The 24,945-nt window shown below is 41.1% G+C and overlaps 1 protein-coding gene across 1 annotated transcript in view; it reads right to left on the bottom strand.

The window, feature by feature from the left end:
• Positions 1-24,945, bottom strand: part of HERC6 (HECT and RLD domain containing E3 ubiquitin protein ligase family member 6) — a 66,488-nt gene that overhangs the window by 32,779 nt on the left and 8,764 nt on the right. Inside the window, 8 exon segments of the mRNA XM_059924325.1 lie at positions 939-997; positions 1,709-1,830; positions 5,843-5,910; positions 6,829-6,966; positions 7,913-7,953; positions 7,955-8,037; positions 9,147-9,241; positions 10,571-10,798. Of these exon segments, the coding sequence (XP_059780308.1) occupies positions 939-997; positions 1,709-1,830; positions 5,843-5,910; positions 6,829-6,966; positions 7,913-7,953; positions 7,955-8,037; positions 9,147-9,241; positions 10,571-10,798 (834 nt within the window).

The raw sequence follows: 24,945 nt of genomic DNA, 5'->3' as shown, positions 1-24,945 counted from the left end.
GCCTAAGGGCCCCTTTATGCTGCTATTCCCCCTCCCCTCCCTTGTTACTGCTAAAGTAATTAAACAAGGAGGCCATTACACTGCAGTGGCTCTAGTGCCATGGTGGCCTGTAAAAGCAAACCAAAATCTAAGCCTGTAAATGCCTCAAAGTTATGAATCAAAAGCTAAGGGCAACCAGTCACAAAAAGCCCACTAGGCTTTAAGTTATAGCCAATCAAATAATTTCCTTTCTTTGTTTCTGTACCTTCTCTATATGTCTCTCCCTGAGCTCCTCTCGCTGGAGCACTCTTAAGCAATTCCGAATTGGTGCTGCGTGATTCAAATTGATGTTCGCTCAAATAAACTTACAATTTTTAATATACCTCACTTTATCTTTCAGTAGTTCCCAGGTACAGTATTGGAGCACATAGAGGGAGGGGAAGAAACAGAAGACCAAACACTGAGCAATTTAAGAGAGGAACTGTTTAAACTACTGAATCAGACCAAGTGTCAAACCAAGCAGGAGAGAAGTTAGATTCTCCTCTGTGGTAGTAAGACTAGTTAAAGATAAAATAAATAGAATCTGTTTTCCTTACTGATCTCAAAATAAGAGCTTCAGAGCACAGCCCTGGCCTCTAAGTACAAAAGCAATGTTCGAATGAACTGATCGCTCCTAGATACAAAGATTCTGAAAAAAACACCATTCCTGCCAATCAGACACCAGAGGAGGGCAGGGCAGAGGAAGTGAACAATGTAAATTAGAAATTACAACTTGCAGTGGTCCAATAGGAAATTACTTTACAAAAATAGGAGAATTCTGTAACAACCGATGGAGTTTTCAATGTTGGATTTTTTTTGTTCATAGATAAAATTCACATATTAAAATGACTGAGTCGAAACATTTCATTTTAAATATCCCCCAGTGTTTTAAATAAAGGTAAGTCTCATGTAAATGTTACCTTTTCTTTAAAAACTTGCAGTCAGACAAGCAGGAGATGAAAATATCACTCCAATTTCCCTGCAAACATAATAAGACAAGGTTAAGTCACAACGTACTATAAGCATGTCCCTTTTATCTTACCGAATACTGTATGTAACTAATGACGTGGAATCATCATTAACGAAAATAACTGCTCTCTTAAGAGTCTTTCAAATTCTGGGTATACTTTGTGCATATGACTGCTAATCTCACCAAAACCCTTCATAGCTGATTTGATCACGTCATCTAGATTTAAATAAAATTCATCCTTCTGAAAACAGAAACTTCTGGAGCTCCAGAGAATAAACTATGAAGCCATAAAAACAGTCTGCCTTGAGGAAGGCTTTGTGGGACAGAGAGCATTTTTGATTCACTCCTGCATCTTCCTCACCTATCAAAGGGCCTGGCACATTGTACATCCTCAATATACCTCTGCTAAAGAAATGATGAATGAATGAAGACATCAATGACTTCTTCAAACTAAGAGATGGTAGAAGAGAATCATGGTTAAAATGCAAATGCCTTCATGACAAAGCCAAATCCTCTCTCTTATGTCTAGGATAAAATGACCAAGACTTCAGAACCACATAAAAGTGGTTTCTCCTTTTTTTCTTGGCCGTGCCACGCGGCTTGCAGGGTCTTAGTTCCCCAAACAGGGATCGAACCTGGGCCCCCAGCAGTGAAAGCGCAGAGGCCTAACCACTGGACCACCAGGAGATTCCCAGTTTCTACTTTGTCGGACAGAGCCACCTCTCAGCCACTTCATGCTCTGCACTTCCTCTTGCCACTGCCATCCATTTTTCTGTCGGCGACTGGTTAATTCGGCTTATTTCTGGCAGGGTTTTCCTGGAAACACTGGTGGAACTAGTATCCTTCTAGGAGGAAAGAAAAGAATGATCAGGAAAATACACACACACACACTAAGTAGTGAGTAAAACACAGGTGGGAGACAGGCCCCCATCCTCTCAGACAGACAGTGGGGTTTGGTGGGAGGAGCCACGGCATCAGACTGGCCTGGCTCTTCCATTTCCTAGCCTTGGCCACTTTGCTTGGTCCAAGCTTTAGTTTTGTTATTTGAAAAATGAGAGAACACAAAAGAATTGAAAACAGGCACTCAAACAGATACTGTATGTCAATATTCATTGCAGCATCATTCACAATAGCCAAAAAGATGAGAACAACCCATGTCCAGCAACAGCACCGACAGATGAATATGGTACATCCATACAATGGAATATTACTCGGCCATGAAAAGGAAGGACGTTCTGACACACGCTGCAACATGGATGAACTGTGAAAACACTATGCTGAGTGAAATAAGCCGGATACAAAAGGACAAATATTGTACGATTCCACTAATATGAAACAGGCTAATTCATAGACAGAAAGGGTATTAGAGGATACCTGGGGTTACGGGTAGTGGGGAAGGGGGAGTTATTATTTAATGGTTAAAAGTTTCTGCTTGGGGAGAAAAAGAGTTTCTGCTGGGGGTAATGAAAAAAGTTTTAGAGGTAGATAGCGGTGATGGTTGCACAACACTGTGAATGCAAGTAATGCCACTGAATTGTACCTTTTAAAATGGTTGAAATAGCAAGTTTTATGTTATATATGTTTTACCACAATTAAAAAATGAGATAACAATACCTACATCTCTGGGCTCCTGTTAAGATTTTATAAAAGATATTAGGTATACAAAGCCTCTGGATTATAGTAAGTACCCAGTAAATACTAGTTTCTTTCTGCCCTTTAATCATCCACAGGTTTTTGCTTTTATATCAGTGGTTTTCAAACTGATAACAGAATCACCTAGTGATCTTGTTAAAGCGTAGGCTGCTGGGCCCATCTCCACAGTTTCCGATTCAACAGGTCAGGAGTGGAGCTCAAGAATCTGCGTCTAGCACATTCCCAGGTGAGGCTGAGGCTGCCGATTGGGGACCACATTTCTGAGAACCATGGTTCTATATCATATTTGAAACCCAATGGCTCAACCAGAGGTGTCAGAAATCACCGTCTGGAGAGAAACACCTGTCTTTTAATACGTTCTTCCGAGGACGTTAGTGCTCTGCTCCGTAAGATACCTCTGCTTCCACAAACTTATAGTAAGTCAGGGAATTCTGCCTCACTTTTGTTTAATGCTTAGCTAAAGACCTTCTGAAAAAGATGTATTACCGTGACTCCCAAAGCTCCCTTCACCGTCTTGATCTGAGTCCTGGGTGTTCCCTGGAGTTCAACCACGGGGAAGCTTTTTCCCCTCCACCATCCCAGGGACCTTAGGACAATGAGGCGCTCGCTCTTGGCATTTACAGACCACTGCTTCTACTTTCTTCTTCAAAATCCCGGCTCCTCTGACGCACGTAACATCAGACTGTATCACCCGCCGAAGTCCTAGTCACGAGCCTTCAATCACTGAACACTTCAGCACCCTGCCGACTGTCTTCCTCGCACGTCCGCGCCTGGCGTCACTCCCCTGTCCTTCTCGGCAGCTTCACACTTAATGGAGCCGGTTTCTTTCCCCACGTGACCTCTCAGTTCTTTATCTTGTCTCCGCTCTCCCTCTGCTCCTGCAGCCGCCCAGGCCCCGGGTCGGGGCTTCTACACCGACCCGACTGGCATTCTGCGTCAGATGCTTCTCTGCTGTGAGCGGCTGCCTTGTGCGTTGCAGGATGTTCAGCAGCGGCCCCGGCCTCTACCCACGAGAGGCCGGCAGCAGCCGCCCCGACATGCACGCCCCGCCCTCGGGACAACCTCAGCTGAGCACAGACGCTGCCAGATGTTCGCAGGGGCGCAAAACCGCTCCTAGTTGAGAACTATTGCCCTAGATAAAGGTGATGTTCTGTACTTTATAATCACCAGTAATTGTTCCAGGGGCTTCCCTGGTGGCGCAGTGGTTGAGAATCCGCCTGCCAATGCAGGGGACACGGGTTCGAGCCCTGGTCCGGGAAGATCCCACATGCCACGGAGCAACTGAGCCCATGCGCCACAACTACTGAGCCTGCACTCTAGAGCCCGCGAGCCACAACTACTGAGCCCGTGAGCCACAACTACTGAGCTGGTGCGTCTAGAGTTCGTGCTCTGCAGCAAGAGAAGCCACCGCAGTGAGACCCCTATAGAGAAAGCCCACACGCAGCAACAAAGACCCAACGCAGCCAAACAAACCAACAAAAATTGTTCCACCTTCTAAATTTCCATCAGAAACGTTCTCCTCTCTGATCATCATACACCATCCTTCTAATTCACTGACTTCAGAGTGGAACTCCCAGGCTAACATTCTTTGATGCTGGAATGAGTTAAGACTTGGGAGCTGTTGGGATGAAATGAATGTATTCTGCATGCAAGAAGGACATGAGTTTGAGGGGGGCAGTGGCAGAACGTTATGGACTGAGTGTTCTCCCCCCAGATTCATATATTGGAATCCTAACCCCCACTGTGATGGTATTAGGAGGTAGGGCCTTTGGAAAGTGATTGGGTCATGAGGGTGGAGCCCTCAGGAATGGGACTAGTGCCCTTTATAACAGACCCCAGAGAGCTCTTTCACCCCTGCTCCTTCTGCCACATGAGGATACAGTGAGAAGACAGCCATCTGTAAACCAGGAAGCAGGCCCTCACCAGACAGAAAATGTGCCATCATCTTTTTTTTTTTTTTTTTTTTTTTTGGCCGCACTGTGCAGCTTGGGGGATCTTAGTTCCCGGGCCACAGCAGTGAAAGTGTCGAGTCCTAAACACTGGACCGCCAGGGAATTCCCAAATGTGCTGTCATCTTAATCCCAGACTTCCTAGCCTCCAAAACTGTGAGAAACAAGTTTCTGTTTATAAACCACTCAGTCTATGGTATTTTGTTATAGCAGCCCGAACAGACGAAGACACTTTAGAGTGGAATCCACTCCAACATTCTTTGAGGCCACTGGGCTCTCCAATCCATCAACCCTATTGTTTGTTCATTATCCATCCTCCTCTTCATGTCTTTCTTACCCAGCTTAGATTCTATGGTCAGCAGTGTAATCAGGCCTTTGCAAATACCTCCAAGTCTTCTGTCCCTTTCCTATTGTACTTACCTAGCAAAAGTCCACCTGTAGTTAACCTTCAATCTGAATTACTCCAAAGGAATCCAAGCAGCTTAACATCAATGGAGAAAAACAAACAACTGTGCCGACTGATTTCACCTTATGCCCTACAACCACAGATTTCAAATGGTTACTCTATACTGTCTAGTAATCTCCCACGATGTTCACTGTCTCACTCTGAGTCACTACTGCACACTTTCCTTTTATTCCTAAACCTGTAGCGATCCTCCTCTGCTTCACTAAGTTTCAAATAAGGACCGTGCCTTGTGCATCACTGAGAAAACTGAAACAATCAGGGAAGAACTAATCACCTTCCCACAAGCAACCTACCCTCACCTCCACTGTTCCTCATCAGAACGGAATAAAAATTTCTGCCCAAAGCCCTATACTTGCCACACTGGACCCTTGACCCTGCTTCCTTGCTCCTATTCTGGGACATTACCTCTACAATTATTCCCTCTTTCTCATGCATTATCACTTTCTCCTCCTGAACTGGATCATTCTCACTGGCATACCTTAATATCATACAAACATACCTTAATATCACCCCTCCAAACAGCAACAAAACCCTCTCACGGTGGTCTACTCCCTTTCACGACAAAACTTCTCAGAACTGTCACAGTCATTGTTCCCCACTTATTCCCCTTTATTCTCTGCCCATCCCACTCAGTTAGGTTTCATCCTCTTTCCCCTGAGATGACTCAGTCTTGACAAAGCAAAAACAAACTCTGTGCTTGTCTTACTGGATCAGTATGTGTCAGGTTTGGTCACTTCCTCAGAGAAAAAAATGGTTTTTAAAAGAAACAGAAAGTGTAATAGATACCTGGTAAGTTGTCACAAAGTTGGCATATGTTCCAGCAAAAATGTGGTTGATTTGAACATCCGCAAGGTCTATAAGAAAGTCATAAATCCATGAGTATTGTTTTTAGAAGTAAAAAATAAATCTTTTGTTGTAAACCTAAAACTGCTCTAAAAAATAGTCTTTAAAATAAGCTAATGTATTACCAAGCTAAATTTACTTATTTATTGGCTTCTAAATGGATTTTGACTACAAACAGTATAAAACAATAATTTTGATCAGATTACATGTTGTATATTCACTTAGCTTAAAATTTAACTTTTCATGTACTTGCATAATGAAACCAGGCTGATGTGCTTCAGTAGAGGTTTGATTGAATATATAAAAGTGGGGATTCCCTGGTGGCACAGGGGTTAAGAATATGCCTGCCAACGCAGGGGACATGGGTTCGAGCCCTGGTACAGGAAGATACCACACGCCGTGGAGCAAATAAGCCCATGCGCCACAACTACTGAGCCTGCGTTCTAGAGCCCACGAGCCACAACTACTGAGCCCACGTGCCACAACTACTGAAGCCCGCACACCTAGAGCCCGTGCTCCACAACAAGAGAAGCCACTGCAACGCGAAGCCCGTGCACCGCAAAGAAGAGTAGCCCCCGCTCGCTGCAACTAGAGAAAACCCACGCACAGCAATGAGGACCCAACGCAGCCAAAAATAAAAATAAATTTATATTAAATATATATATATATATATATATATATAAAAGTATACTGTTCTGAAGCTTAAGTAACTGATTTGGGTTCTTTTGTATTACCTTAATCTTTAGAAAAGATCACCAAATACTCCAGGAAGCACTGCATAAGAAAAAGAATGCATATTGTACAAATCAAAGATAACAGTACTAAAAGAACCACAGTTCTGTGCACCCCTTTGAAAGGAAACTGAATAATATTTCTCCTCCAGCGGCATCATTTAACACAAAATCACAAATTCGTGAGACCACTCATACCATCAACAGAAATCAGGCAGCTAATGTCAAAGTTCTCTGCCAGAGCCCCCGGATGAGGTGAGCTGCTTGTGCAACTTGGTCCACAACCAAAAGACACCACCTGACTAGTGGTACAGACATACACAAGGGTGTGAGAACCGTGGAAGAGAGAATATATTAAAATAAAGACATATTATAATGTGTCACATTTTTGGAGAAAGATGATGTCTCAACACAAAATAACAGATTTATCTTATACTAAGTACCCAGATCCCATATCACAATGTCAGAGTTAGAGGGTGACAAATCATGTGGCTAAACAAATGGTAGGTGAATACTGACTTATTACTAAACTTAAAGGCAGAATATTATTGATGGTTTCTATCATTTGTGTTTTAAATGTAAGCTCTTTTGTCTTTCGCTTTTCATGAATTGGATAGATTATATGCAAAGTGTCCTCATAGGGAGGGATAAATTGGGAGATTGGGATTGACATATACACACTACTATACATAAAATAGATAACTAATAAGGACCTGCTGTATAGCACAGGGAACTCTACTCAATACTCTGTAATGACCTATATGGGAAAAGAATCTGAAAAAGAGTGGATATATGTATATGTATAACAGATTCACTTTGCTGTACAGCAGAAACTAACACAACACTGTAAATCAACTATACTCTAATAAAAATTAAAAAAGAAACAAAGTGTCCACATAATTAGGTTATGCAAAACTCTGAATACATATGCAAATATATATCATCTTCTACTTGCATGAGATTAACTTTGTCTCATGAACTCAAATAGGCAAGCACCACTATTTTTGTTATAGACCAACTCCACCACCCCCCTCGTAAGGTGGTCTATGCACAGTAGATTTCCAATAAATTCTTACGAAACAAATGAAATGTCTAGGATAAAGAAGAAAAAAATAGAAATATTAAACTGTATTTGAAAGAAGTAAATTTTCAGAAAGGAGAATGATCTAAAAAAGAGTAATCACATATTTTAGGGTCTTAAGGTTTAATAACATTCCACATGAGCCATTTCTAAGCAATAAAATACAACACTTTCTACTCATGCTTAAAAAAGAAAACCTATTACCTTCCACAATCTGCGAAACTAGGCCCTCAATTCTTTCCAAGTTGCGGACCCCTCTTCTCAGCAGTGGGGCTGTGTCCCAGCTGTCCACAGCTATTGTCTCCAAATGTGAATACTTTCCCATCCTGTTTGAAAAACGAGGGATCAGGCTAATTTCAGGCTAAAAAAAAGTAATTAAAAACTAAAAGATTTAAGGATCTTAAGAGAGTTCTATGAGAGCACCATGGTAAATATAAGCCCTATATAAAGAGGAAGAGTCCTGTATTTATTATTTCTAACAGTGAATGAAGAATTAGCACATTAAACTTGAAAAATCATTGGCATTCCCTTCAGAACTAGGCACTTATAGGTGTTTGTGGAATAAACTGATGGACAAATTAACTGGTTCAAGAGTAACACTAACATTTAAGCATAGGGTTGCTTTATTTATTTGATCATTTCTCTGAAAATAAATCTCTTTTCAAAAGACGATTCTAGATTAAAACAACTCTAGCTCCCTCTTGCCAACTATGAAGAATATAATTCAAACATGCTTTTAAAACAAACAAAATATAAATTATTTTAGATACTTAGTTTTTAAATAAACATTTCAACCACACAAGTAGTCTTCAAGTCTATTCATTACATCTATGGAGAGAATCCATCCCGTTGGAATGTATTGTATGGCCAGTACAAGAAGGGGCGGGGGGGACATTCAGGAAGCTGACTCATAATTGTGCCAAGTAAGAAATGGAACAAAGAATGTTCTAGTCTGTAGTATGGGCCATTGAAACCTATAAAAATTACTTTGTTGCTTGTATAATATTTTTCATGTGTAGGGCTACATTATGAATGAATAACTGCTAAAAGGATTAGCTCCTATATTAATCTAATTTTAAAATATCTAAAAATATTTCCTAAAGCTGAAATTAGCTTTTGTTATAGGATCTTAAAAATTCCATGGTTTATATTTGGCTAAGTTCTCCTCTTTAGACATTTGCACATTGAATGGATATCTTCAGATGTTGATACAAATATTGCTTTCCACAATAATCAGTACATGTACCTTGTGGTAACATTTCTCTGGGATTTAAAAAAACAGCAAGATGCGAATTCCCTGGCGGTCCAGTAGTTGAGACTCAGCGCTTTCACTGCCAGGGGCCCGGGTTCGATCCCTGGTTGGGGAACTAAGATCCTGCAATTCACACGGTGTGGCCAAAAAAAAGAAAAAAAATAGCAAGACATTTTGGATTACCTTGGTAAGCACCGCAGTGTGCTCATAACCACAGCTGACATAAATCACACCTAGAGTCTTCAGTACACCAACTGATTGAGGCTTGTAGCTCTGAACTGTTGAAAGAAAGCAGAATCTCTAGAGTATAAGAAATACTCATATTTCCTGGGTTTTATATATTTTAATATTTTTGTCATGTTATAATTCATCAACATAATTTAAAAAGTGAACAATCAGAAGTATTATAAAACAGAGGGAAAGCCCCGTGTTGGAAAAGAAAAGCAGTACTTTAGCATTTATTTCTGGAAAATATTTAATTTTCTGGAATGACTAAGGCTATTGGCCAAGAAAGCTAAGCTTAAAAACCCCCATTCCCAATAATACTTCCATTATGTTGTATTCATTTCTGTTACATAACAGGTGTTCTGCAAATACGCAATAATAATTGAGAAGATAAGATGGCCTACTTCATGTTGACAAAGTTAAATGAAATGAGATGTAGGAGCTCAGCACGGTACTGGTATGTAACAAGAACTAAATATACGTGAGTCACGTGTAAAGAACTGAACAGAGGGGCTCATGGGGAAGAAGTCACAGCGAGTTTTGTTGAAAGGTTGCCAGAGGAACTGGTTGTTTCCCCTACTGCTAGCAATCTTCTAAACAAGTGGTTCCCAAACCTTGCTGCACATTGGAATCACCTGTGGCGTCTTTGGTAATGACTGATGCCTGGCTTCCAACCCCAGACATTCTGATTTAATTGGTCTGGGGTCCAACCTGGGCATTCAGATTTTTAAATGTTCTTAGAGTAGACAGACTAATGGCCTTCCAAAGATGGCCATGTTCTTTTCCCAGAGCCTGTGAATATGTTAAATTACATGGCAAAGGGAAGTTAAGGAAGCAGATGGATTTAAGAAGGTTGTTAATCAGTTGACCTTAAAATAGGGAGGTTAGCCTGGATTATCCAGGTGGGCCCAATGTAATCACAAGGGTACTTTTACCGAGGAAGAGGGAGGCAGAAGAGTGAATGTCAGAGTAATGTGACTTGAAGAAGACTGAACCAGCTATTGCTGGCTTTGAAGAAGAAAGTGGGTTATGAGTCAAGAGTGTAGGTGCCTCTAGAAGCTGGAAAAGGGAAGAAAAATGCTCTGGTCCCCTCCAGCCTCCAGAAATTAATGTAGCCCTGCTGACACTTTGATTTTAACCCAGTGAGACCTGCATCAGACTTCTGACCACCAGAACCATGAGTTAATAAATTTATGTTGTTTTAAGCCACTAGGTTTGTGGTGATTTGTTACAGCAGGAATCAAAAGTTAATATAGCTCCCTAGGTGATTCTAATGTGCCACAAAGTTTGGGACCACTGTTCTAACCTTTCAGTGTGCCCTTTGCAGAACTGGTTTTCCAACCAGAAAGAAAGAAGGACTTACTACAAGACTACCTTGTTACCTGGGACTTTACGCCCTCCGAGGGCCAGCTTCCTTTCATTGTTGCTTCCCCAGCCAAATGAAGTCCCAGAGAGAGACAGAGCGAAGCTGTGGGCCCCTCCTGCAGTCACCTGTGCCAGCGGGATCCCCTCCAGGGACCTCACCCTCTGTGGGCTGGCTTGAGAGGGGAACTTCTTCCCCAGGCCCAGCTGCCCATGGCTGTTCTTTCCCCATGAAAACACTTGGCCATCTACAAAAATAAAGAGGAGAAATTCAGAACTGCAAACACAATGGAATACCAAATTCAAGGAGCAACTGCCGTCCTAATTCTAAAAATCTTTAAAGAATAAAAACAAGAGTAAAGGAGGTTAAAGTACTCTCACTAAAGGCAAAGGGGATGGTCAAGGTCACCTTTAAAAGTCCCTTCCAACAATATCCACTCTTCTTCTCCCTCCCAGTTAAGGGTAACCATGATCTTTCAGCTGCTCAGGCCAAAAACCTTGAAGCCATCCTCGACTCCTCTCTTTCTTCTACACACTTCAACCCACAAATACTAAAGCCTCTATCTTCAAAATCTATCCAGGATCCAACCACTTCTCACCACTCCACTGTTAGCCCCTTAGCCACCAAGTCACCATCACTTCTCCCCTGGGAAATGACAACAGCACCTCACTGGGCTCCCACATTGCATCTCTGCCCCCAGCAGTTTCTTCTCTAAAGAGTGGTCAGAGTGCTCTTTTAAAAATATAAGTCAGATGGAGAGGATAGAACCAAGATGGCGGAGTAGAAGGACGGGCTCTCACTCCCTCTTGTGAGAGCACCAGAATCACAACTGGCTGCTGAACAATCATTGACAGGAAAACACTGGGACTCACCAAAAAAGATACCCCACATCCAAAGACAAAGGAGAAGCCACAATGAGACAGTAGGAGGGGCGCTATCACAATAAAATCAAATCCCATAACTGCTGGGTAGGTGACTCACAGACTGGCGAACACTTATACCACAGAAGTCCACCCACTGGAGTGAAGGTTCTGAGTCCCACGTCAGGCTTCCCAACCTGGGGGTCTGGCAATGCGAGGAGGAATTCCTAGAAAATCAGACTTTGAAGGCTAGTGGGATTTGATTGCAGGACTTCAGCAGGACTGGGGGAAAAAGAGACTCCACTCTTGGAGGGCATACACAAAGTAGTGTGCGCATCGGGACCCAGGGGAGGGAGCAGTGACCCCAGGGGATGTGGTGGCCCCCAAGCTGTAAGCTTATTCAGCTTTCTGCTTTGCGGAGAACTGCTCGTCTCTTTCTTGGTATGCACTCCTGACGCTGCGGTATTGAGCGTAAAAAAGGAAAATGGCTTGCGGCCAGTTTCGTTCCAGGTGCCTGCTCTGGATCTAAGAGCCCCTGGTTGTTCCCCAGAAGAAGGACGTGCTGCCCTGAGGGGGAAGTCTGTATCTCCAAAGAACGGCCCATAAGGCATGCTGACGCATAGATAGTGATGCATAGATAGTGATGCATAGATAGTGATGCATAGATAATGGCGCATAGATAATGGCGCATAGATAGTGGCGACAGAATTATGTGAAAATACAAGGTTTGCTGATTTGTTGTCTGGTATTCGTTCCGTACTAAAACTATATATACATTCATGCTCTTTGAATAAACTAGCCTTGCAACCATCAGTTGTCTTGGCCCTTCTGACCCCATACTGGTGCTTTTCAGTTCCTTACCCCTCACCGCCAGGAACTTCTAGCTTTCTGCAGCCGGTCTGCGGCAAGTGGCGCCCGCACAGGGACCTGAGTGCGTGAGGCATTTCGGAAGATTTCAGGTAAGTAGAACTCTCGAGTGAGATAGTGTGGCCACAAGAAATAATTTCGTTTTTAGGACGGTAACTCGAGAAAGAGTCAGAAGTAAAATAATATGGGACAAAAGGGCTCTAAGGAGCGTGATTTATTTGCTCAGGTTTTGCTTTCAATGTTAAAAGCCCGTGGAACTAAGGTAACTACCTCACAACTTCTGGAATTTTTGCAATTAGTATATGATGCTTGTCCTTGGTTCCCTGAAGGAGGATCAGTGGACTTAGCAATTTGGACTCGTGTAGGAGATGAATTATCTAAATATCATGAAGTACATGGACCATCTTCTGTTTCAGTTTCCATTTTTAGCTTGTGGAATTTAATAAGAGATTGTTTTAATCCAATTTATGATTCAGTTCCAAAATTAACAGCTAAATCTGTAGAACATGTTGCTGCAGTAGATACTGCTCCTCCGTTGCCACCGAGGATAAAGAGTGTTAATTCACTTGATGATGATGACTTTTCTTTTGATTTAGAGGGTGAAGAAGCCAAATATGAGGCTGAAAAATATCCTGATGAAAATATTCTTCCGCGGTTACAGCAATTACATGTCTCTGTCCCTATCCCTCCTAAGCTTAGTCCTTTACAACAAGCAGTACAGGGAGCTCTTAATAGAGGGGAGGATCCTTTATTCTGCTGCCCGGTGGTGGAACGACCCAATCCTCAAAATCCACAACAAAATAATCGGGAATATCAGCCTCTCTCCTTTAAGGTTTTAAAAGATTTAAAAGCAGCCTGTGCACAATATGGGCCTACAGCCCCTTTCACTATTACTATGTTGGATACTATTGCAACAGAAGCATTGCCTCCAGCAGACTGGAAATCTATTGCTCGTGCTTGTCTCACTGGTGGCGACTATTTACTTTGGAAATCAGAATATTATGAAAAGGCTGCTGAACAAGCTGAAAGAAATACTGCACATAATGTGCTAGTAAATTATGAGATGTTGATTGGGGAAGGACAACATCAGTTATTACAGGATCAATTAGCTTTCCCTTTTGTGGCTTATGCTCAGATCAATCATATAGCTCTACATGCATGGAAACATTTACCTGCCTCCACTAGGACTGAAGACCTTGCTAAAATAAGGCAAGGGGCAGATGAACCTTATGCTGATTTTGTGGATAGATTATTACAGGCTGTTAATAGAATTATTTCTGATGGTCCTTCTGGAGCAATTATCGTCAAACAATTGGCTTTCGAAAATGCTAATAATATTTGTCAAGCAGCTATACGTCCATGGAAAAGGAAAGGAAATTTAGAGGATTATATTCGAGTTTGTTCTGATATTGGATCATCTTACTTACAGGGAGCAGCTATAGCTGCAGCCCTAACTAAGGCAGGATTTGGGCCAAATGCTATAAGTAAAAACTGTTTTAAATGTGGGAAGCCAGGTCATTTTGCAAAAAATTGTACTGTTGATACTCCTAATATGCCTATCGTAAGTTCTGTGCCTCAAGGTAAATCTCCTCCTCCCACAATTTGTCCCCGATGCAAAAGAGGACGGCATTGGGCTAAAGAATGTCGATCAGTGACTCATAAAGATGGAACTCCCTTGTCGGGAAACTTCCGGAGGGGCCTGCTCCGGCCCCATCAAACAATTGGAGCAATGTCAATAATCCCCTCACAACCTGCTCCACCGCCTCCAGCTCAGACCTTTGTTCCTCAGGGAATGGAATCTCCTCCCTTCAAAGGGCCACGCCAAATAGTGCAGGACTGGACCTCTGTGCCTCCACCCAATTCTTATTAACCTCGGATATGGGACCCCAAGCCCTTCCTACGGGAACTTTTGGGCCTTTACCCCAGGGAACGGTTGGTATAATCCTTGGAAGAAGTAGTATGTCTATGAAAGGCTTAACTATTATTCCTGGGGTGATTGATGCTGATTATGAAGGGGAATTAAAGGTTATGGTTCAAACATCAAAAGGATCTTTTCTTATCACACCCGGTATGCGAATAGCTCAGCTTCTATTAATTCCATTCATACCAGAAGGAAAAATTTTACAACATAACAAAAGAGGAACTGGGGCTTTCGGTTCCTCTGATGCAGTTTACTGGATTCAACAAATTGGTAGGGAAAGACCACAATTGGTATTAAAAATAAATGGAAGGCCTTTTTCTGGGTTATTAGATACTGGTGCTGATGTTTCTGTTATTTCGTTTATACATTGGCCAAAAAATTGGCCCGTGCACCAAACCATTACACAGTTGCAAGGTATTGGCCAATCTAATTCTCCACAACAAAGTTCGCAATACCTACATTGGCAGGATGCTGAAGGTAATCAAGGAATATTCAAACCCTACGTATTGCCCGGATTGCCAGTTAACCTTTGGGGAAGAGATATATTACAACAAATGGGAATCCTATTGCTTAGTCCCAACCCTACTGTAACTAATATATTGTTAAATCAAGGTTATGATCCTAGGAATGGTTTGGGAAAAAATCAACAGGGAAATAAATTACCCTTACAGACTGATAATAAACGGGATAAAACAGGCTTGGGTTTTTTCTAGGGGCCTTGGATTCTCCTCCACCACATGCTGACCCTATAACTTGGATTTCTGATAATCCTGTCTGGGTGGACCAATGGCCCCTTTCTAAGGAGAAATTAATGGCGGCTCATAATATAATTAATGAACAGCTTGCTTTGGGCAGACTAGAAAAGTCTAATAGCCCTTGGAATACTCCTATATTCGTTATAAAGAAAAAATCGGGAAAATATCGTTTATTGCAAGATTTACGTGCTGTTAATCAAACTATGGTAATTATGGGAGCTCTGCAACCAGGTTTGCCTTCTCCTGCAGCCATACCTAAAAATTATATGATTATTATTATTGATCTTAAGGATTGCTTTTTTACTATTCCTCTATTTCCGGCTGATAAGTTGCGATTTGCTTTTAGCTTACCCTCTGTAAATTTTATAGAACCTATGCAACGTTATCAATGGAAAATGCTGCCTCAGGGTATGGCTAATAGTCCTACTTTATGTCAACAGTTTGTAGCTCAAGTTATTGCCCCTGTTCGTAAACAGTTTCCTCAGATATATTTTATTCATTATATGGATGACTTATTACTTGCTTATTCTGATAAACATATTTTACTTAAGGCTTATAATTCCCTTCAAAGTCATTTGTCACGATCAGGACTAGTCATTGCTGCTGACAAAGTACAGATGAACCCACCTTTCTCATATCTTGGTAAGTATATCACAAATTATAATATTACACCTCAGAAGATAGAGATATGGACTGACGTTCTTAAAACTTTAAATGATTTTCAAAAGTTATTAGGAGATATTAATTGGCTGCGACCTTCTTTAAAATTAACTACGGGTCAGTTACAGCCTCTTTTTAATATCCTAAAGGGAAGTCCTGATCCTTCTTCCCCTCGTATTTTAACTTCTGAAGCTCAACAAGCACTCAAGCTTGTAAACAAAGCAATACAATCTGCTCAGCTAACTAGAATTGAGCCTTCTTTACCTATACTATTAATAATCTGTGCTACGTCACATACCCCTACCGCCTTATTATGGCAAGAAACAGGAATTCTTGAATGGATTCATGTGAAAAATACGCCTAATAAAGTCATTACACCTTATTATGAGTTAATAGCAACCCTTGTTCAATTGGGTCGTAGAAGAAATATTCAGTTGGTAGGATATGAACCAAATTCTATTATTATACCTTATACTACTTATCAATATTCTTGGCTATTATTTGTCTCTGATTTTTGGGCTCTTGCTTTTGCTGGATATTCAGGAATTATTGATAATCATTATCCTTCTAATAAGCTCCTTCATTTTGCTACTCAACATCTATTTATTTTTCCTAAAACTATCTGTTCAACTCCTATTCTCAATGCCCCAAATGTTTTTACTGATGGTTCTGCCAATGGCATCGCTGTGGTTATTTCTGATGACTTACTTCATAAAGAACAAACAGATCATACCTCTGCCCAACGAGTCGAATTACATGCGATTTCCTTGGCTTTTCAAATCTTTTCACATTGTTCTTTTAATCTCTATACAGATAGCCATTATTTGGTTACTATTTTGCGTAACATAGAAACTGCTATAATTGGCAATACTGTTGATTCTCAATTGTTTCAGACTTTCTTTCAACTACAAAAGATTATTCGTCAGCATGAGTTTCCTGTAGCCATATTACATATTCGAGCCCATTCAGGTCTCCCTGGCCCATTGTCTTTGGGAAATCAATTGGCTGACGAAAATACAAAGATTATAGGCTTAAGTTTATCTCAACCTCAGGATCTTGCTACTCAATCACATAATTTACATCATCAATCTGCTGCTATGCTTCAAAAACAATTCTCTATTTCTAGAGAAACAGCCCGATACATTGTTAAGTCCTGCTCTAAATGTTTACCCCACCTTCCTGTTCCACAATTTGGAGTCAATCCTCGGGGTTTACTCCCTCATCATCTTTGGCAAATGGATGTTACTCATATTCCCTCTTTTGGTAAATTACAATTTGTTCATGTAACTGTTGATACTTACTCTAATTTTATATGTGCTACGCCTTTGGCTGGGGAATCTACTAAATATGTAATTACTCATTTATTTCATTGTTTTGCATCTATGGGAATTCCTAAAGCTTTAAAAACAGATAATGCTCCAGGATATACGAGTAAAGCTTTTGCCAATTTTTGTGCAACTTTCCATATTTCACATAAAACAGGCATCCCCTACAATCCTCAGGGTCAAGGTATTGTAGAACGTGCCAACCAACAATTAAAAATTACATTACAAAAAATAAAAAAGGGGGAATATGATAGATCTCCTCAGATTATGCTTAATCATGCTTTATTTATTTTAAATTTTTTAACTTTAGATGCATTTAGTCACACGCCTTATGAACGATTGTTTACAGGTCTTTCTGGAACCCCTCCTGAAAAAGCGCTTGTTAAATGGAAAGATCCCATGACTAACCTTTGGCATGGACCAGACCCTGTTTTAGTATGGGGCCGAGGCCATGTTTGTGTTTTCCCTAGGGAGGCAGACTCTCCGCGGTGGCTCCCGGAGCGCTTGGTTCGACATTATCATACCATCACCAATAAACACCCTGACTCGAAGAATGCGTCGCCTGAGGCTCTCGCAATAGACCACAGCACACCCCAACCGGTTCCCCCGGCGGACGAGAAGAATGCGGCGACGGAGTAGGAGACAACTTGTCAGGGAGGCGAGGGGAGATCGAAATCAAATTACTTGACTGTTCCTAGACAAGAAGATTTATCCACCTTTGTATTTTGGTATAAGGATAACGTTCCCATTCACATGAATGCTAGAGTAACTAAGCTTGCTTCTAATACTTCGTTGGATCATTCTCTATGCATATATCGCTTGAGGATTGAAGATACTGGACATTATTTGTGTATTGAAACTACCATAGGTAATCAAGGGACGTTATTAGCTGGACATCAAATTACGGTCGTAAAGACTGTCACAGGACTACAATTTCCTGCTTTTATGGCTTCTGAATTCCCGCAGTTTGATTTTCCTGTTTGTAATGATACATGGACTAAAGCCTCTGTCTGGTGTACTTTAGATTATGATAATGGCACCATACTAGTTTCTTCTGTCCCCGTTAATAATAACAGCCTTGTTTTTTACAAGCAATGGGAATTCTGGAAACTTGCCTTATCCTTTTCTTATAGACCGGTGATTACTTGCGTCGCTCCTCCTTATGCTTTATTGATTGGAGATTTAATTGTAGAAAACACTATGAATCCTATAGGTTATAATATTACTTGTGTTAATTGTATCTTTAGTAGTTGTGTTTTGCCCGTTAAAGGATCTACATCTGTTATGATTATGAAGCAACCTTCTTATGTAATGTTACCTGTTAATTTGTCTGAACCATGGTATCATAACACTGGCATGCAAGCCTGGCTGGAATTGACTGAAGCATTAAAACGACCAAAGAGATTTATAGGTGTTCTAATATGTGCAATCCTAGCCTTAGCAGCTTTAACTGCTACTGCGGCCACTGCTGGGATTGCTCTTTCACAAACTATTCACCAGGCTCATTATGTTAATCAGTTATCTAAAAATACTAGTGTAGCATTAGCCCTACAAAGTCATATTGATACCCAACTAAAAACGGAAGTAGATGAATTAAAAAATGTTCTAATAGGAATAGGGGATCAAGTTATGGCTTTAAAATTAAAAATGCGTTTGATTTGTCATGCCAAATATACCTGGATTTGTGTAACTCAACATTTATATAATGATTCACAATGGGATTGGGAAAAAGTAAAAATGCATATATTAAGTGTATGGACTGATGGACACATTAGCCTTGATATTCAAAAGTTAAATGCCGAAATACAAGCTATTCAAGAGGCCCACCTGGACAAAGATGGACCCCAGAATTTGATTCAAGGATTATTAGATCAACTACAAGGGCTAAATCCGATACAATGGATTCATGGAGGGCTCTCAGGCCTGATATCAATTGGTGTACTACTTTTATTGGTGATCGGTTTATTACCTTGTATTGTTAGATTTGTAATGGGGCGCTTCGCTATCTTGCGTCAGGATGTTCATGGCTTAAAACTACATTATCAAGCTTTAAAAAATAATAAAAAAGGGGGAAATGTGGTGGCCCCCAAGCTGTAAGCTTATTCAGCTTTCTGCTTTGCGGAGAACTGCTTGTCTCTTTCTTGGTATGCACTCCTGACGCTGCGGTATTGAGCGTAAAAAAGGAAAATGGCTTGCGGCCAGTTTCGTTCCAGGTGCCTGCTCTGGATCTAAGAGCCCCTGGTTGTTCCCCAGAAGAAGGACGTGCTGCCCTGAGGGGGAAGTCTGTATCTCCAAAGAATGGCCCATAAGGCATGCTGACGCATAGATAGTGATGCATAGATAGTGGCGCATAGATAATGGCGCATAGATAATGGCGCATAGATAGTGGCGACAGAATTATGTGAAAATACAAGGTTTGCTGATTTGTTGTCTGGTATTCGTTCCGTACTAAAACTATATATACATTCATGCTCTTTGAATAAACTAGCCTTGCAACCATCAGTTGTCTTGGCCCTTCTGACCCCATACTGGTGCTTTTCAGTTCCTTACCCCTCACCGCCAGGAACTTCTAGCTTTCTGCAGCCGGTCTGCGGCAAGGGGAGACTGAACGAGACCTACCTGCTAGTGTTGGAGGGTCTCCTGCAGAGGCGGGGGTGGTTGTGGCTCACCGTGGGGACAAGGACACTGGCAGCAGAAGTTCTGGGAAGTACTCCTTGGCGAGAGCCCTCCCAGAGTCCGCCATTAGCCCCACCAAAGAACCGGGTAGGCTCCAGTGTTGGGTTGCCTCAGGCCAAACAACCAACAGGGAGGGAACCCAGCCCCGCCCATCAGCAGTCAAGCGGATTAAAGTTTTACTGAGCTCTGCCCACCAGAGCAACAGCCAGCTCTACCCACCACCAGTCCCTCCCATCAGGAAACTTGCTCAAGCCTCTTAGATAGCCTCATCCGCCAGAAGGCAGACAGCAGAAGCAAGAAGAACTACAATCCTGCAAGCTGTGGAGCAAAAACCACATTCACAGAAAGATAGACAAGATGAAAAGGCAGAGGGTTATGTACCAGATGAGGGAACAAGATAAAACCCCAGAAAAACAACTAAATGAAGTGGAGATAGGCAACCTTTCAGAAAAAGGATTCAGAATAATGATAGTGAAGATGACCCAGGACCTCAAAAAAAGAATGGAGGCAAAGATCGAGAAGATGCAAGAAATGTTTGACAAAGACCTAGAAGAATTAAAGAACAAACAAACAGAGATGAACAATACAATAACTGAAATGAAAACTACACTAGAAGGAATCAATACCAGAAAAACTGAGGCAGAAGAACGGATAAGTGACCTGGAAGACAGAATGGTGGAATTCACTGCTGCGGAACAGAATAAAGAAAAAAGAATGAAAAGAAATGAAGACAGCCTAAGAGACCTCTGGGACAACACTAAACACAACAACATTCGCATCATAGGGGTCCCAGAAGAAGAGAGAGAGAAAGGACCTGAGAAAATATTAGAAGATATTACAGTCAAAAACTTTGCTGAAATACAAAGCATCCTAAGAGACTACTACAAGCAACTCTATGCGAATAAAATGGACAACCTGGAAGAAATGGACAAATTCTTAGAAAAGCACAACCTTCTGAGACTGAACCAGGAAGATACAGAAAATATGAACAGACCAATCACAAGTAATGAAATTGAAACTGTGATTAAAAATCTTCCAACAAACAAAAGTCCAGGACCAGATGGCTTCACAGGTGAATTCTATCAAACATTTAGAGAAGAGCTAACACCCATCCTTCTCAAACTCCTCCAAAAAATTGAAGAGGAAGGAACACTCCCAAACTCATTCTGTGAGGCCAACATCACCCTGATACCAAAATCAGACAAAGATACTACAAAAAAAGAAAATTACAGATCAATATCATTGATGAATATAGATGCAAAAATCCTCAACAAAATACTAGCAAACAGAATCCAACAACACATTAAAAGGATCATACACCATGATCAAGTGGGATTTATCCCAGGGATGGAAGTATTCTACAGTATATGCAAATCAGTCAGTGTGATACACCATATTAACAAATTGAAGAAGAAAAACCATATGATCATCTCAATAGATGCAGAAAAAGCTTTTGACAAAATTCAACACCCATTTACGATAAAAACTCTCCAGAAAGTGGCCATAGAGGGAACCTACCTCAACATAATAAAGGCCATGTATGACAAACCCACAGCAAACATCATTCTCAATGGTGAAGAGCTGAAAATATTTCCTCTAAGGTCAGGAACAAGACAAGGATGTCCACTCTTGCCACTATTATTCAACATAGTTTTGGAAGTCCTAGCCATGACAATCAGAGAAGAAAAAGAAATAAAAGGAGTCCAAATTGGAAAAGAAGAAGTAAAACTGTCACTGTTTGCAGATGACATGATACTATACATAGAGAATCCTAAAGATGCCACCAGAAAACTACTAGAGCTAATCAATGAATTTGGTAAAGTTGCAGGATACAAAATTAATGCATAGAAATCTCTTGCATTCCTATACACTAATGATGAGAAATCTGAAAGAGAAATTAAGGAAACACTCCCATTTACTATTGCAACAAAAAGAATAAAATACCTAGGAATAAACCTACCCAAGGAGGTAAAAGACCTGTACTCAGAAAACTATAGGACACTGAAAAAAGAAATCAAAGATGATACCAACAGATGGAGAGATATACCATGTTCTTGGATTGGAAGAATCAATATTGTGAAAATGACTCTACTACCCAAAGCAATCTACAGATTTAATGCAATCCCTATCAAATTACCAATGGCATTTTTTACGGAACTAGAACAAAAAAATCTTAAAATTTGTATGGAGACACAAAAGACCCCGAATAGCGAAAGCAGTCTTGAGGGAAAAAAATGGAGCTGGAGGAATCAGGACTCCCTGACTTCAGCCTATACCAGAAAGCTACAGTAATCAAGACAATATGGTACTGGCACAAAAACAGAAATATAGATCAATGGAACAAGATAGAAAGCCAAGAGACAAACCCACCCACCTATGGTCCACTAATCTATGACAAAGGAGGCAAAGATACACAATGCAGACAAGACAGTCTCTTCAATAAGTGGTGCTGGGAAAACTGGACATCTACATGTAAAAGAATGAAATTAGAACACTCCCTAACATCATACACAAAAATAAACTCAAAATGGATTAGAGACCTAAATGTATGACTGGACACTAGAAAACTCTTAGAGGAAAACACAGGAAGAATACTCTTTTTTTTTTTTTTTCTAAGTTTTTTTTCTTAACTTTTTGGGTTTATTTATTTATTTTTGGGTGTGTTGGGTCTTCGTTTCTGTGCTAGGGCTTTCTCTAGTTGCGGCAAGTGGGGGCCACTCTTCATCGCGGTGCGCGGGCCTCTCATTATCGCAGCCTCTCTTGTTGCGGAGCACAGGCTCCAGACGCGCAGGCTCAGTAATTGTGGCTCACGGGCCTAGTTGCTCCGCGGCATGTGGGATCTTCCCAGACCAGGGCTCGAACCCGTGTCCCCTGCATTGGCAGGCAGATTCTCAACCACTGCGCCACCAGGGAAGCCCGGAAGAATACTCTTTTTTTTTTTTTTTTTTTTTTTTAAGAATACTCTTTGACATAAATCACCACAAGATCTTTTTTGATCCACCTCCTAGAGTAATGGAAATAAAAACAAAAATAAACAAATGGGACCTAATGAAACTTCAAAGCTTTTGCACAGCAAAGGAAACCATAAATAAGACGAAAAGACGACCCTCAGAATGGGAGAAAATATTTGCAAACGATTCAACGGACAAAGGATTAATCTCCAAAATGTATAAACAGCTCATGCAGCTCAATATTAAAAAAACAAACAACGCAATCCAAAAATGGGCAGACGATCTAAATAGACCTTTCTCCAAAGAAGACATACAGATGGCCAAGAAGCACATGAAAAGGTGCTCAACATCACTAATTACTAGAGAAATGCAAATCAGAACTACAATGAAGTATCACCTCACAACAGTTAGAATGGGCATCACCAGAAAATCTACAAACAACAAATGCTGGAGAGGGTGTGGAGAAAAGGGAACCCTCTTGCACTGTTAGTGGGAATGTAAATTGATACAGCCACTATGGAGAACAGTATGGAGGTTCCTTAAAATACTGAAAACAGAATTACCATATGATCCAGTAATCCCACTACTGGGCATATACCCAGAGAAAACCATAATTCAAAAAGACACATGCACCCCAATGTTCATTGCAGCACTATTTACAATAGCCAGGCCATGGAAGCAACCTAAATGCCCATTGAAAGACGAATGGATAAAGAAGATGTGGTACATATACACAATGGAATATTACTCAGCCATAAAAAGGAACAAAATTGGGTCATTTGTTGAGATGTGGATGGATCTAGAGACTGTCATACAGAGTGAAGTAAGTCAGAAAGAGAAAAATAAATATCGTATATTAACGCATATATGTGGAACCTAGAAAAATGGCACATATGAATGGGTTTGCAGGGCAGAAATAGAGACACAGATGTAGAGAACAAACATATGGACACCAAGGGGGGAAAGCGGCAGGGTGGTGGGTGTGGTGGTGTGATGAATTGGGAGATTGGGATTGACATGTAGACACTAGTATGTATAAAATTGATGACTAATAAGAACCTGCTGTATAAAAAAAGAATTGAGAGATATTATAAAAAAAAAAAAAAAAAGAATGCAAAGAAGCTTTAGGAAAAGCTTTACCAGTTTGGTCGGTCCACATTTTCCTTTTTATGTTTGCAAAAGACTGATGCATGATAAAAATATATGATCAATTAAATCTAAAAAAAAAAAAAAAAAAACCCCCACAAATAAATAAATAAATAATAAAAATATAAATATAAGTCAGATGGAACCCTTCAGGAGCTTGCTCTCTCACTCAATAGAAGGCCAATTCTTACCACAGCTCATAAGCCCCATGTCACCAGGACTCCCACGACCATGTCTCAGGCCTCGCCTCTCCTGCTCCCTCATCCCCCTCTCCAGACCCCCTGCTGCTCCTGGGCACCCCCGCTGGGCATGGCCTTGCATCTGGATCATGCTCTGGACCATGACCTTATTAGCATCCTGTCTCTCCCTTCCTTTCGGTCTTTGTTCACATCTCACCTTATAAAGATAGCTTCCCTGACCTCCTTTATAAAATAGAAAGACCCCTTCCCTCCGTCCACCTCCTCACTTTCTGTCTCCTTGCCTCGCCTCACTTCTCTTCACGCCCTTATCCCTGTTACACCACACAACTATTTGTGTGTTTAAGGCTCACTTCCCCTACATCTCCCCAGAATATAAGCTTCATGAAAGCGGGGTCTTAGGTTTGTTAACTGCTGTATCCTCTTTGCTGGAGACACTGTAGGCAAATAAATACTTGTGGAATGACTTGGGAGGGGGGGGAAAACAACAACATTTTATGTTGAATTTGACCAGAGATGGAAAACTTACAAGAAGTCAAAAATCAAGTTCTTCTGACGCTACTCAGAGAAATGCCAACACATGTCAGATTTCTGTAAGTTACGACATCTAAGTTTTCTTTTTAACTTTAAATGCATTAAAAGGAACCCCAGTGCATTAAACTCAACAGGTATCATTCTTTTTTTTTTTTAACATCTTTATTGGAGTATAATTGCTTTACAATGGTGTGTTAGTTTCTGCTTTATAAAAAAGTGAATCTATACATATATACTCTCCTCCCTCTTGCATCTCCCTCCCTCCCATCCTCTCTATCCCACCCCTCTAGGTGGTCGCAAAGCACTGAGCTGGTCTCCCTGTGCTATACAGCTGCTTCCCACTAACTATCTATTTTACATTTGGTAGTGTATATATGTCCATGCCACTCTCTCACTTCGTCCCAGCTTACCCTTCCCCCTCCCCCGTCCTCAAGTCCATTCTCTACATCTGCATCTTTATTCCTGTCCTGCCCCTAGGTTCTTCAGAACCTCTTTTTTTTTT

This window comes from Balaenoptera ricei, chromosome 5 (assembly GCF_028023285.1).
Source record: "Balaenoptera ricei isolate mBalRic1 chromosome 5, mBalRic1.hap2, whole genome shotgun sequence".
Classification (NCBI taxonomy): Eukaryota; Metazoa; Chordata; class Mammalia; order Artiodactyla; family Balaenopteridae; genus Balaenoptera; species Balaenoptera ricei.
This window is presented reverse-complemented; position numbering and strand designations above follow the sequence as displayed.